This window comes from Heterobasidion irregulare (assembly GCF_000320585.1).
Source record: "Heterobasidion irregulare TC 32-1 unplaced genomic scaffold scaffold_02, whole genome shotgun sequence".
Classification (NCBI taxonomy): domain Eukaryota; kingdom Fungi; phylum Basidiomycota; class Agaricomycetes; order Russulales; family Bondarzewiaceae; genus Heterobasidion; species Heterobasidion irregulare.
In genome coordinates this window covers 1,553,762-1,567,991 of record NW_009258198.1, presented here as the reverse complement: position 1 = coordinate 1,567,991, position 14,230 = coordinate 1,553,762, and the positions used below count along the sequence as shown (strand labels likewise).

The window sequence follows — 14,230 nt, the reverse complement described above, 5'->3', positions numbered from 1 at the left end:
GCATGCTCTTCTACGTCCCCAGACCCCTTGCTTGGATTTGGACTAAGATGACCTGGTGTTCTTTACTGAAAAGTGAATGAACATCAAAGCACTTTGATCACTTATAGGCAGGGTTCTGTGATGCACGTCCTCCTGAAAACCCATACTTCACCAGAATGCAACCATGCTCCATGGGTCAATGGTAGTTTAACGTCATCTTGGATGGGGATAATTTTCCATTGTTTCGGACAAAGACTAGTTTAACATCATTGCAGACCCTAGTAGTTTATAGTTATTGTGGACCAAGCCTTTGGTAGTTTTACATTGTTCTAGATGTTATTTGTGGCCTTGCATTGCCTTGGGGCAAGCATGTTGATACACAAGAGGTGGCTCTAAGTGCCGAGCACAACACCAAAACAACCTCTAATGTAGGGGGTGCTGGAGCTAGTATCTGATACACAAGGAATTGTTAGTAATGACTTTAGAAATCAATGGCATACTGAGAATCAGCAAGGAGTGTAAGGTTATAGCTCCCAAGCAGTTTCGGGACTGTGCCAAACACCAACCGAATGTTTAGTTGGTCATATTGGGGATTTGGTCGGTAACAAGAAGGTAGTGTTGCGACCAACAACTACGTGCTTCATCAGCCACACAGGACTCAGACAATATACAAGGGAGGATGGGGGGGTATGAGCGAAGAGATGAGTATGAATGCAAACAAGGCCAAATGACAAGGAGGACAAGTTTCGGGAGTCAACGAAGATGATTTTGATGGTTAAGACGAGTGCAAATGAGCTCTGAACTGTGAGGTGAAAAAGCTAGTTTATTTTAGAAGTGTATGTAGGTTTTTATAGTAAACAGAGCCCCTAAGTAAAATATTAAACAAGAAATAAGAGTAGATGTCAAATGGGCACCAAGCCTTAGCGGTCAGAGAAGATAAGGTAGGTAAGATGTCCATATGGGTTCCAAAGGTGATAAGGTAAAAGTTAATTAGCGATGGCAAAATCCCAAACATTTGGGATCCGTCATCTGAGCATAGGTAGCTAGAACAGGCATTGGAAAACCAATGAAAATAAAGAAGAGGTATTGTATGACCAGGGTAGCCAAGTAATGGTGCAAGATTGTGTTTGATTGCCCATATGGAAGTCGGGAAGATAAGCAATAAGGACTGACCGACTTATAGAAGACATTGGCCGATATAGACTACTGGCTCCAATCTCGTAAACACTTATCATAGCACTCTTATGTAGTTATGGTAAGTATGTAAAGTGTGGGCGAACTGACCCAAGTGCTGCTAAACATTCTTCAGTGGCTTGTTGTTGGTCAGGTAGGGACTGACTATGTTCGGTAAAAGTCAGCATCTTTGGTACTTGTCTAGCGCTGTTCAGTATCTTCCCAAAGCTTCCCAAATACCTCTCTCAGACCCTAGCATGGGTGCATGCTCATCAATGTTTTAGTAGAGGTAGCCTAGACTCTACTATCTCATATATCAGCAGTTAGGATCCCCTAATATGAAAATAGTCCTGTAAAACTAGAGATCCAAAGTGGGACATCCAAACACCAGTCAGACCTTGACTGTGAGGGTTCACTTAACCGAGTTATGCATCATAATTATTTATCTTGGCTTCGGACTTGCACCAGTTATGTACAAGCATCTATGTTGTACCAAGACAAAGAGCCAGCTTGTTGACACCTGATACAAGAGTAGTCATGTGGAGGGTTCCCTAATGCAGAAAAAACCCTGTAAAACTGAGGATCTAAATAGGACACTCAGTGCATCTGTCAGATTACTCCTTGACAGTATGAATATGAAAATTCCACATATATGTCACATATAAAATATGCCCACTTATGTGCCATGTTCTACTATTCCAAGAACATGGGCTTGTGGTCAGGTACTTCCCCTGCCTTCTTGTCTTTTCACAGTTTTAAGACATGCAGGTCCGATAGTTTAGACATCATTCTGGATATGGGGTAGTTTAACGTTGCTTTTAGATGAGGGTGTATAGTTTAACATCATGAAGAATGAACCTAGTTTTACGTTGTGGCAGACGAGGGTAGTTTTAGGTTGTTTTGGACCTTCTTCCTGTCTTGGGTAAGGAGTTCCTCAACTTCCTTACTCCCTTTCTTGCCCTATCAATGTCTATTAATAATCATACCCTTGATATCTGTTACCCCCTTTATTGGGCCGGTAATAGGGATCTATGTCATCATAATTTCTAGGGTCATCTAGGGCATCCCAGGCATGGAGCTCAGACTAAGTCTAGAAGCAATTTCTTCAAGCCTCCAAATTAGCATGGCGAGTTCTGTAGCTACTTTGGCTATTCTGTCCCTTGTCTGCATAAAGTCAATGATTAATAGGAGGCATTCCAGACTGGTGTCAAACACCCTTGCTAGCATGTATTTCGCATCGGAGGGTTGCCTGGGTTCCTTGGTTTCTTTGTCCTTTATTTCTTTAATAGACAGGCAGTTCCTCCTCATTGGTATTCCCATGGGATAGGGGAAAGTCTCATATCCTATGAGAGGAGGGGGTCGTGGGATTGCCATCTGACATATGAACATCTCATTGTCACAGAAGAGGGCATTCCACAACCATGTGTGGAACCCCTCTTAGATTGATATAACTGCGGGACATTCTCCAGGACATAGGGGTACATTCCAGGTAATGACATGGAAAGGGTTGGTTCTGACTGCTTGAATATCTCCCAACTCCCCTGAGAAGAGGAAAGCTGGAAGGAGTTCTTAGTTGACATACTAGGTGAACTCATCAGGGTAAATAAAGAGGGCTCATGGTTGTCCGTCATTATCCTCATACTAAGATACTGTGTTGGGGTTAGTTTGGAGGGCAAGCATTCTGATCTGTAGGCTTGCACTGGCTAACCATTGTGGTATATTGTTATTTTTGTTTCCTAGTTGTCCTGCTGAGAAATTAGTGAGTCATTGGAGTGCCATGGCAGTAGCCATTTGTATTACCATAGAGATAGTGTTCTACTGTAAGAGAGTGTCTGCATATTGTTCCAGTTCTCCAGAGTGAGGATTTGAATGATGGGCAATTCTTCCCATAGTGCTGGGAACTTGTCCACCAACCAGTACTGTTGGTTGTGTAATTCCTGGTAGAACTGGAACCAGGTCAATCACTCCATCACCTGGTTGTTGATCTCCACCTCTCGTATGTAGTCCTGAGGGGTTTCCAGTCCCAGGAGTCATTGTGATTCTAATAGAAGGTGGAATTCCAGTTATAGGTCTGCTAGGATCACCATTGTTTCTATCATTAGTACCCTCATTCCATGGTGCATCTTGGGAATTCCTCCTAAACAATTGTTTATTAGTATGAGCCCGCTCCCTCTCATTGAACTTAGTGTAGTCTTCAGCATTGTCATCTAAGAAGTTGTTGAGACTTTGAGTAAGGAAGATGATGGCAGTGTTGGACTCTGGTGGTGTTGGGCTTGTTCCTCTGTCAACATATTTGATGTCTAGATTGGTGACTATAAGGATGACATCAGGAGAGGAGTTTCTTAAGGGAGACAAGGCTGTGTTGTCATCATGGAGGAGCATTGGTGTGTTAAGATCTAGGGGTAAGGAGTGTGGAGATGTCTGGTATGGGGCACTTTTGTTGCCCTTTTTATACCTTTTGATCAGAGTGATTTGGAGCAAGGTTTATTAGGGTATTGGTCGTGGAACTCTTTTAAGGCTTCTTCTACTATCCCTTTTAAGAGAGCATAGGGTTCCCAGGTGTTATTGGCTTTGGGATATCCCACCAACTTAACCAAATACTTGGTTCCCCATCCTTGTCATTTTGAGTCCAAGATCATCTCCACTTTATAATGCTCTTCATCATTTAGTATCTTCAGTGGTGGTCTTATGAAGTTTTTTCCATGTGCTTCTATTTCCCTATATTTGGTGAGCATGGTGGCATGGAAAACAGGATGGATTTTCCATTATTGAGGAATTTGTAGCTTATACGCTAGGAGTCCTATTTTTGCTAGAATTTTAAAAGAGCCATATCTTTTAGGGGCAAGTTTGAATTTGAGGTGCGTTGTCTGGATATGGGTTCCTTCAAGCCATACTTGGTCTCCTTCTTTCTATTGAGGAAGCTTCTTATTGAGGTCCTGGTCCTTAGTATGTTAACTTGCCATTTGTAAGCTGGCTGCAGCTTCTTCCTGGACTTCTGTAATTACCTGTATGTGTTCAGCTACTACAGGTACCTTTGTCTCCAGCACTGTGTCTGCTGAATATGGGGGGTTGAAGCTATAGAGTACTTTGAACAGTGGCTTTCCGGTGGCAGAATGTTTTCATGTGTTGTGTAAGAATTTGGCAAATAGCAGAAGGTCCACCTAGTTATCTTGGTGGTAGTTGCAGAACATTCTTAGGAATTGTTTGATCTCCTGGTTAACTTGTTCTGTTTCCCCATCCATTTGGAAATGATATTCTATGCTAAGAGTGGTGGTAATACCTAGCTGTTTCCATAGTTCCTATGTGAACTTGGCTGCAAATTATGGGCCATGATCGGACACTATCTTGGTTGGTAACCCATGTCAATTAAAAATATTGTTCTAGAAGAGTGTGATCATCTCTTCCACCGTAATGGTTTTCTTGCATAGAGTGATGAGTGATGACTATGCTTTTTGATAACCCTTGATCTACTACCACATTAATTGAATCGAAACCCTTGCTCTCGGATAAATCTGTGATGAAATCTGTCAAGATAAATATTGTTTTTGGCCATTCTGGGTGATGTAGCGGCCATGCCACATGGGTGCCACCTTTGGGACTCATTGATTACTTGCCTCTACAGCTGGGAGCGGCCCTACAGCCGTTCCCAGAGCGGGTATATTGCTTTCTTTCTCCATTTGGACTGTCTCACTTTGTTTTTACTTTGTCTCACCTTGTTTCAGTTATTTCACCAGGTTAGCCGGCTGAGGCGGTCCTGTGTGATGTTATTGACACTCCGGACCGAGCTCCAGGTGGAGCTTTTGACTGCTTTGTAAGATATTTCACCTGCAATGACCCATTGATGTTATACCTTCCTTTTTCATTTCTCATTGTTCTGTGTAGCTTAAATACCCATGGTCCGAGGGTAATTCTTTCCTCAGACTCTTACCCTTTGGACCACAGGTGCGCTCCCCTCTGTTCTTTGTATCTACTCAGACTCTTACCCTCTGGACCACAGTCCTGTCATTATAGAGCTTCTTTTGGGCACTCTCTCTGTGCCAGTCGCTTTGTTGTCACTGCGCTCAACAGGTTATGGGCCCTGCGCTCTAGCGACTTTGCTCTACATTGCTTTATCGACACTTTCTGGTCTCCCATCTGCTGTGCCACTCCTTTCTGGCCACACCCCATTGCTGCCACATCTTCCCCATTGCTTTCCCTGCCTTTCCCATTGTCCCACATCGCTTCCAATACTATTCCCTGCTTGTGCCACTCGTGCCACACCATGTCTGACCCCTCATTCGCTCTCCCTTCTGTCTCCCCTCTCAATAATCGCAACTATCCTTCCTGGTCTAAGGAGATCAAGGCCTGGCTTCATCTCAAAGGCCTGTGGCTTCTGGTCTCTGGTGATGAGACAGCCCCTGTTGGCACGAAGGAGAAGCCTGCTGACCCAAAAGAGGTGGCAGAGTGGAAGAGGAATGCTCAGAAGGCTGCTGGTGCGCTCTTACTTTCAGTTGAGGAGCAGTTCAGAGGCGTCTTGGATGGCATTGAGGACGACCCCATTGCTATTTGGACTACACTGGAGGAGCAGTTCAACAAGAAGTCTGCTGGATTGCGTTTCAACACGATGGAAGACCTCTTCTCGATCAAGAAGCGCAACGATGAGTCTCTCCAGTCCCTCATTCATCGTGTCAATGAGTCTATGTGCGTCCTGAAGAATCTCCGCAACTCTGGCTTCGATCTCAAGAAGCAGGACAAGGAGCTCACTTGCATGGCCCTCTTGTGGTCTCTCCACTCTGAGTTTGACACCTTCTGCTCCTCTCTCAGTCTCATGGACATCTTGTCTCATTCCAAGCTCGAGGACGTGTTCAGGCGCGAGGATTTGAACCGTGCACGTTATTCTGATCCCACAGACTCTGCACAGGCCCTTGTGGCATCCTTTCCTTCATCCCCCTCCTCTTCCTCCACCTCCTACAGACGTTCCAGGCCACCCAGGAAGCAGTACAAGTGCGACTTCTGTGGTGCCACTGGCCACACTGATGATAGGTGCTTCAAGAGGATCAATGAGGAGCTGAAGAAGTCCAAGCCACAGCAGGCCCACTCGGTTCAGGCCCCTGAAGCCTCTGGTCCCATATAGTTTGCAGGCAATGCAAGTTTTCGTTCCCCTGCTCCATCCCCTTCATCCACAGCCCCCTTACTTGTCACTGACCTCGATTGGAATGCGGACACAGGTGCGACCTCTCATATGACACCCCATCGCCACTGGCTTCGCAACTATCATCCCTTCGTCGTCCCCATTCGTCTTGCAGACTCATCTGTCATCTACTCTGCTGGTGTTGGGACTGTGGTGTTCAATCCGGTTGTTGGAGGCAAGAGGGCACAGTCTGTGGAGTTCTCAAACGTCCTGCATGTCCCTGATCTCGGTTGTAATCTCCTGTCTGTGCTGTATTTGACTCAGCACAAGCACTTCTCTGTGCTAATAGAAGGATCTTCGATGCATTTCCCCTGGGACGGTGCAGTGTGGTTCATGGCGATTGTTTCTAATGGTTCCAACAATGCATATCTTCAAGGGACCACATCCACCGTTGTTTTGCAGTCTGCTGGTGCTGCTTCTACTCTCCCTCTTGACTTGTCCCTGTGGCATCGTCGTCTCTGCCACTACCACCATGCTGGAGTGCAGAAGATGGTGAAGGAACGACTCATTACTGGTCTACAGCTCGATTCGGACGTGCAGCCTGACCCTGTGTGCGAGCCCTGTCTCTTTGGCAAGATGCACGCTCACCCCTTCCCCTCCACTGGCTCTGTGACCTCCAAACCGCTTGAACTCATCCACTCTGATCTCCATGGTCCTCTCCTTATTGCCACTCACTCTGGAATGCGCTACTGGATCACCTTCATTGATGAGTTCACCAAGCTCAAGGTGGTCTATGTCCTGCACTTGAAGAGTGACACGTTTGAGGCTTTCAAGCGCTATAAGGCTTACGTGGAGAACCTAACTGGACAGCGCATTTTGGCTCTGCAGGATGATAAGGGAGGAGAGTACATGTCCAATGCCTGGGACTTGTTTTGTTTGGAGCATGGGATTGCTAGGAGGCACATGGCACGCAATTGGCCACAGCAGAACAGTGTGGCAGAGCATGCCAATCACATTATTATGGAGGCCCTCACTGCCATGCTCTCTGAATTGCATTTGCTGCTTGTTTTCTGGGGTGAGGCTCTGGCTGCTTATGTGCATGTCTGGAATTGACTCTGGACGTCTACCCTGAAGGGCAAGACGCTATTTGAGATGGTCCATGGGAAGAAGCCGGACGTTTTGCACTTGCAGGTCTAGGGCTGCTTGGCTTATGTGCATGTGCAGAGGGACAAAAAGGATGGATTTGGATTGCATATGGAGAAGTGCGTGTTTATTGGGTATCCTGATGGCTACAAGGCATGGAAGTTCTACAATCCTGCGACTCGGAAGGTCATTATTTCGGAAAGGGCAGACTTTGATGAGCGATTCTTTTCTGGCACTCGCAACTTGAATGCTAACACTCAGTCTGCCACCCCTCCTCCTTCATCTCTATTCAGTCTTTGGGATGCAGATGTTGATCCAGTGCCAGTTCTGGGGGGGAAGCAGATGCTCCTCCTCCTGCTGGTCACCTCAAAGATGCTCCCATCGATCGGGATCATCCTGTAGCAGACCCAGCACCTCCACCACCTCTTGCTCCTGTCGTTGTCCCTCCTGATGCTCCCCCTCCTGTCATTCCAGCGCTACCTCCTGCTCTCAGAACATGCTCTAGGAATCGCTCTGCCACCCCTGAACCAGGTCCATCTGTTACTCGATGCTCTACTCATACTCGTCGTGCTCCTGAGGAATGGTAGAAGGTTAGGACGCTGCCTGGAGACAATGATGCTCATTATGACACTGCTGGGGACGTCCCTGATGCTCCTAGAGAGGCAGAGATGGAACCCATTGTTAAGGACACATTTCTGGCTGAAGTCGAGCGTGCCCTATTCACCTCTGGTGCTGAAAAGGCTGAACCCTCAACGTATCGTCAGGCAATAAAGCGCCCTGATACAGATAAGTGGCAGAAGGCAGCAGAGGAAGAGATGAAGGCTCATGCTCGGAATTGCACCTGGGACATTGTTCCATTCCCTGAGGGCTCCAAGGCAATTGGTTCTCGTTGGGTTTTCAAGGTGAAGCACAATCGGATGGCTCTGTCGAGCGCTACAAGGCTTGTCTCGTCGCCAAGGGCTTCAGTCAGTGCCCTGGGTTTGATTACTTTGAGACATTTGCCCCCACAGCCAAGTTTGCAGCCATTCGTGCCATCCTTGCTCTCTCTGCCCTCGAGGACTTTCACCTGCGCTCTGTGGACATCTCCCATGCGTTTATCAATGGCGATCTGGATACTGTGGTGTACATGAAGCAGCCTGAACGATTTGAGCAGGGAGGTCCTGAGATGGTCTGTCGCTTGATGAAGGGCTTGTATGGGCTGAAGCAGGCAAGTCGGCTGTGGTACAAGAAGCTCAAGGTGGTACTGGAGCGCATGGGATTCAAGGCGATCTACTCTGACAACAGCATCTATATCTATGCCAAGGATCAGGTCAAGGTCATTCTGCCAGTCTTTGTGGATGACTGCACTTTTGCATTGAATTCCTTGTCTCTGCTCGATGATCTTGTCGTTGAGCTCTCTAGGTCGTTCAAGCTTCGCGATTTGGGACCCACCACCGCTCTTCTTGGGATAGAGATTGCGAGGGATCGCGCCCATCGTCGCTTGATGCTCTCCCAGTGCCAGTACATCCTAGACATGCTGGAGCGTTACGGACAGGCCGACTCGACCCCTGTGAAGACTCCCATGGTCCCTGGCACCAATCTCTCTGTCTCCATGGCTCTTGTATTGACTGAGGACAAGGAGTACATAAAGAAGGCTCCCTACATCTCTGCTGTCGGTTCATTGCTGTTCCTTGCACTCGCCACTCGTCCTGACATCGCCCACACGGTCTCTGTCCTATGCCGTTTCAACTCAAATCCTGGGATTGTGCACTGGAAGGCCGTAAAGCATTTGTTTCGCTATCTGAGAGGCACCCTGGATTATCGACTCGTCTATGGTCCCACCGACTCCAAGGAGCTCTTTACTTCGTTCTGTGATGCTGATCATGCAGGCAACCCAGACAATGGACGGTCCACTAGTGGATATGTGTTGCGCATTGGCTTTGGAGTGATCAGCTGGAGCTTCAAGCTTCAGGGACTCGTTGCACAGTCGACCACAGAGGCAGAATTCATTGCTGCCATTGATGCGGGCCGGGAGATTGTCTGGATGCGCAATTTGCTGACTGAACTTGGCTATTTTCTGTCTGAGCCATCAATTCTCCGTGTCAATAACCAGTCGGCTGTTGCAGTTAGCAAGAATCCAGAGCACCATGGGCGGATAAAGCATCTCGATCTTCGTTTCTTTTGGCTCAGGGACCAGGTAGAGGCTGGTGTGATTGTGCCAGCCTACGTTCCTACTGCAGACAACGCTGCAGACATCCTGACAAAGGCTGTTCCACCTGAGAAGGTAAAGATTTGCTATAGTTTGATGGGACTAGAGGATCTGCCGCATTAGGAAGGTGTTTTGGACACTGTAGAGGCGTGCAATCAGGAGGGTGTGTTGTTTTTGGCCGTTCTGGGTGATGTAGCAGCCATGCCACATGGGTGCCACCTTTAGGACTCATTGACAACTCGTCTCTACAGCTGGGAGCGGCCCTACAGCCGTTCCCAGAGCAGGTATATTGCTTTCTTTCTCCATTTGGACTGTCTCACTTTGTTTTTACTTTGTCTCACCTTGTTTCAGTTATTTTACCGGGTTAGCCGGCTGAGGCAGTCCTGTGTAATGTCATTGACACTCCGGACCGAGCTCCAGGTGGAGCTTTTGACCGCTTTGTAAGATGTTTCACCTGCAATGACCTGTTGATGTCATACCTTCCTTTTTCGTTTCTTATTGTTCTGTGTAACTTAAATACCCATGGTCTGAGGGTGATTCTTTCCTCAGACTCTTACCCTCTGGACCACAGGTGCGCTCCCCTCTGTTCTTTGTATCTACTCAGACTCTTACCCTCTGGACCACAGTCCTGTTGTTATAGAGCTTCTTTTTGGCACTCTCTCTGTGCCAGTCGCTTCTTTGTCACTGCGCTCAACAATAAATTGCCAAGGAGCATTGGTGGTTTCTAGGGGGTGAATAGGGGGTCATGTCCTATGTGTCAAGTTCTTCATGGATTGGCATGTAGCACATCCATCCACATAATCATAGACAAATTTGGTCATGTTTTGCCACTAATAGTGTCGTTGTACCATTTCTAAGGTTTTGGCTCTACCTGGATATCCTATGGCTGGTGTGTTGTGGTGTGTCTTGATGATGAGTCTTCGGATAGCGTCATCTTTAGGGACATATATGTAGCCATTTTGCCTAGTAATTCTGTCCTCATGTGTCCATTTTCCTAGATCTCCTTTTATTGCTTATGGGCCTTCTCATAGTAATTTTGTGAGAGCTATGCCTATCAAAGCATCATGTTCTGAATGCGAGTGTCGGATGAGGGAAATAAGGTCTAAGGATATGATTTCCATGGATTTTATGTGCATAGTTTGGTCCAGTTCCACTTCAGTTTCACTTGCCTTGTTGAAAAGTTTGGCTGGAAGTAGGATTTGGAATTTATTGTCAGATTCCACCCCCTCACTTAGATCTGGACACCTAGACAGAGCATCTGAATGATTGGTTAATCCTGCTTTATAGCTGAGTATAAAGTTGAATCTGCTTAAATAAAGGCTCCAATAGGCATGTCTTTATGACAGATCATGTGCTGTTTGGAAGTGTTCCAGGTTTTTATGGTCTGTCTAGATCTCGAAGGGATGTCATGCTCCTTCGAGGTAGTGGTTCCAATATTCCAAAGCTTTTATGATGGCCAAAAGTTCATGGTCATGGATGTTATAATTTTGTTTAGCTGGGGAGAATGATCTAGAGATGAATGTGACTGGGTGCCAATCACCATATTTTCCTTCTTGTAGGAGGGTAGCTCCATAGGCAATTAACAATGTGTCCATTACAAGTTAGTATGGGCATGTAAGATCCGGGTAATTTAGGATGGGTTGGCTAATGAAGGCTTTCTTTAATCATTCGAAAGCATCTTGGCATTTCTGAGTCCAGTTCCATTTTTTGTCTTACTTGGTGAGGTTGTGTAAGGAGCACGCAATGAGCAAAAATTTGTCAATGAAGTGCCTGTAAAAATTTCCTAAACCTAAGAAAGAGCAAATGTCTCAAACTATGTATGGATTGGCCAGTCTTTTATCGCATCCACCTTAGAATTCTCCATTGCAACATAGTCTTTTGAGATCATGTACCTCAGGTAGTTAAATTTCTCTTTATAGAACTCACACTTTTCTGGTTTTAGGTAAAGATCATTGTCATGTAGGATCTGGAAAACATGATTTAGGATGTGAATATGTTCCACTATGGATTTGGAAAAGATGAGGATATCATCCATATATACTATTATTTTTTGAGCCATAATGAGTTCTTGGAAAATCATGTTCATCATGGCCTAGAAGGTGGTGGGAGAGTTGGTTAAGCTAAAAAATATCACCATTGGTTCATATGAACCCAGGGGGGTGATGAATGTGGCCTTCCACTTGTCTCCTTCCTTAATGCATATATTATTGTATCCCCATCGCACATCCAGTTTGCTGAAAATTATGGCCCCTTTTATTACATCCAGTAGTTCCTTGTATTAATGGGAGACATTCAGAATGGTGTGTGAGTTCAGATGGTGGTAGTCCTGTATCGGCCGTAGTTTTCCATCTTTCTTTCCTATGAAGAAAAATGGGACAGCTGTAGGTGACATGGACCAGCGAATGGTTCCCCTTGCAAGGTGTTCCATGATGAACTTTCCTAGTTTATCATGCCTCTCAGGGCTCAAGGCATATATCTTGGGCGTCTGAGTTTTGAATGTGGGTTTTAGATCGAAGGCATGGCCCTAGTAGATGTGTTCCGGAAGTTGCTGCAATTTTTGTTCACTAAAGATGTCCAAGTATTTGTGATGCACTGATATGATAGAAGTGGCTCTGAGTGCCAAGCACAACACCAAAACAACCTCTTATGCAGGGAGTGCTAGAGCTAGTATCTAATACACAAGGAATCGTTAGTGATAGCTTGAGAAATCAATGACGTACTGGGAAGTAGCAAGGAGTATAGGATTATGGCACCTGAATGGTTTTAGGACTGCACCAAACACTGACCAAATGTTCGGTCAGTCATGTCAGCGATTCAGTTGGTAATGAGAAGATAGTGTTGTGGCCAACAGCTACATGCTTCAAGAGCCATACAGGACTCTGACAATATACAAAGGAGGGGGGAGATAAGAGGTACAAGCAAAGAGATGAGTACAAACATGAATAAGGCTAAACAACAAGGATGACAAGTTTTGGGAGTTGACAAAGACAATTTCAATGGTTGAGATGAGTGCAAATGAGCTCTGAACTGTGGGGTGCGAAAGCTGGTTTATTCTAGAGGTGTATGTAGGTTTTTATAGTAAACAGAGTCCTTAAGTAAAATATTGAACACGAAATAAGAGTAGATGTTAAATGGGCGCCAAGCCCTAGCAATTAGAGAAGATAAGAAGGTAGGTAAGATATCCATATGGGTTCCAAAGGTGATAAGGTAAAAGTTAATCAGCGATGGCAAAATTTTGAATATTTGGGATCCGTTGCCTAAGTGTAGGTAGTTAGAACAGGCATTGGCAAGCCAATGAAAATAAAGAAGATGTGATATATGACCAAGGTGGCCAAGTAAAATGGTGCAAGATTGTGTTTGACCGACCATATGAAAGTCAGGAAGATAAGTGATAAGAACTGACCAACTCATGGAAGACATTAGCTGACACGGAATACTAGCTCCAATCTTATAAACACCTATTGTAATACTCCTATGCAGTCATGATAAGTATGTGAAGTATGGGTAAACTGACCCAAGTGCTGCCGAACGTTCTTCAGTAGGTTATGGTTGGTCAGGTAGGGACCAACCATGGTTGGTGCAAGTTAGTGTCTTTGGTACTTGTCTAGTGCTGTTTGGTGTCTCCCCAAAGCTTTCTGAATACCTCCCTTAGACACTAGTGCATGCTCATTATCTCCCTACTGAAATCCTGATTGTCCTCGGTCAGTGGTTAGTGGCTATGAGTTGGAACAGAAAAAAGTGGCATGGAAAAAGTGGCATAGAAAAAGTGGCATGGAAAATAAGTGGTGATGTGGCAAGTTATGTGGGAAAATGATCGGTAAAGAGCAGTGGCATAGGAAGACTAGCTATGGTGTGCACAATAGTGATTGAAGCAGAGTTGGCAAAGTCCTGTGGCATAGAGACTGGGATAAAGGCATAGAAAAACTTGAGTGGGATCAGATTAGGTGAGTATATGGCTGAGGTATGGGAGTAGTGTGGCAAAAGGCGGTAAATCAGCAAAGAGCGATGGTATGGAAAGGCCCAGGTTAATGTGTGTAAGAGACCAAAGCAGTGCCAGCAAACTCTTGTGGCATGGCAACTGATTAGGTAAAGGGGTGGCTGAGTCCTAGTGCCCAAGCTAGATACTAGTATAAGAGTTGTGTTAGCAAAAAGCAGTGGTGCGTATTGTGGCCTTTGCCGAGTACAGTGGCACAGGGCTTTGTCAGGTGACCACAATCCCCTGCTAATTGTTGATTCTCCAGCAACTAAGTCCTTCATCGCCATCCTCCTGCCACTTTGTCTTCTTGTCCGATCCTTTTGGCCTTCCAACATGTCCTCTATCCTTTCTGTCCTTAAAACCAAGCTTAGAGAGTACATGCTTGCCCTTCCTAATAGTGCTGCCGAGGACAAAGATTATGAGGCCTAGGCACAGGGGTTTGCCAAACAAGTGGTAAGTCAGTCCATCCCTTTGCCTTCTATTGGCTGCTAACATCCTTGCAGGCTATTTTCGATTATTTGGCGTGTGGGCAGGACATGCCCAAACTCACAGCCTAGGTTGCCAAGGCTAACAGTGGCCTTGATCATGTTACCACTAATGACTGGCTTGCCTAGGGGTCGCGCATCTTGCTGTAGCATATAGCATGCTTTGCAGTGCAGAA

General features: G+C 45.8%; 6 protein-coding genes across 6 annotated transcripts; 5 read left to right on the top strand and 1 right to left on the bottom strand.

Annotated features, from left to right (window-relative positions):
• Positions 1 to 9,404: 9,404 nt before the first annotated feature.
• On the top strand, positions 9,405 to 9,707 carry HETIRDRAFT_247268 (uncharacterized protein; the record flags this gene model as incomplete). The annotated part of the gene is made up of 1 exon (XM_009544161.1): positions 9,405 to 9,707. A coding segment is annotated over one exon (303 nt), but the record flags the coding sequence as incomplete, so codon positions are not given.
• Positions 9,708 to 10,063: 356 nt separating this feature from the next.
• On the top strand, positions 10,064 to 10,328 carry HETIRDRAFT_311624 (uncharacterized protein; the record flags this gene model as incomplete). The annotated part of the gene is made up of 2 exons (XM_009544160.1): positions 10,064 to 10,164; positions 10,220 to 10,328. The coding sequence occupies 2 exons, from the start codon at positions 10,064 to 10,066 to the stop codon at positions 10,326 to 10,328; spliced, it is 210 nt and encodes a 69-aa protein (XP_009542455.1).
• A 608-nt stretch (positions 10,329 to 10,936) lies between these two features.
• Positions 10,937 to 11,101, top strand: HETIRDRAFT_311549 (uncharacterized protein; the record flags this gene model as incomplete). Its single annotated transcript, XM_009544159.1, has 1 exon — positions 10,937 to 11,101. A coding segment is annotated over one exon (165 nt), but the record flags the coding sequence as incomplete, so codon positions are not given.
• Positions 11,102 to 11,871: 770 nt separating this feature from the next.
• On the bottom strand, positions 11,872 to 12,114 carry HETIRDRAFT_43228 (uncharacterized protein; the record flags this gene model as incomplete). The annotated part of the gene is made up of 1 exon (XM_009543479.1): positions 11,872 to 12,114. A coding segment is annotated over one exon (243 nt), but the record flags the coding sequence as incomplete, so codon positions are not given.
• Positions 12,115 to 13,722: 1,608 nt separating this feature from the next.
• Positions 13,723 to 13,998, top strand: HETIRDRAFT_310608 (uncharacterized protein; the record flags this gene model as incomplete). Its single annotated transcript, XM_009544158.1, has 1 exon — positions 13,723 to 13,998. A coding segment is annotated over one exon (276 nt), but the record flags the coding sequence as incomplete, so codon positions are not given.
• On the top strand, positions 13,988 to 14,211 carry HETIRDRAFT_168180 (uncharacterized protein; the record flags this gene model as incomplete). Its single annotated transcript, XM_009544157.1, has 2 exons — positions 13,988 to 14,022; positions 14,073 to 14,211. 2 exons carry the CDS (start codon positions 13,988 to 13,990, stop codon positions 14,209 to 14,211), a joined length of 174 nt encoding a protein of 57 aa, XP_009542452.1.
• Between the last annotated feature and the right edge of the window lie 19 nt (positions 14,212 to 14,230).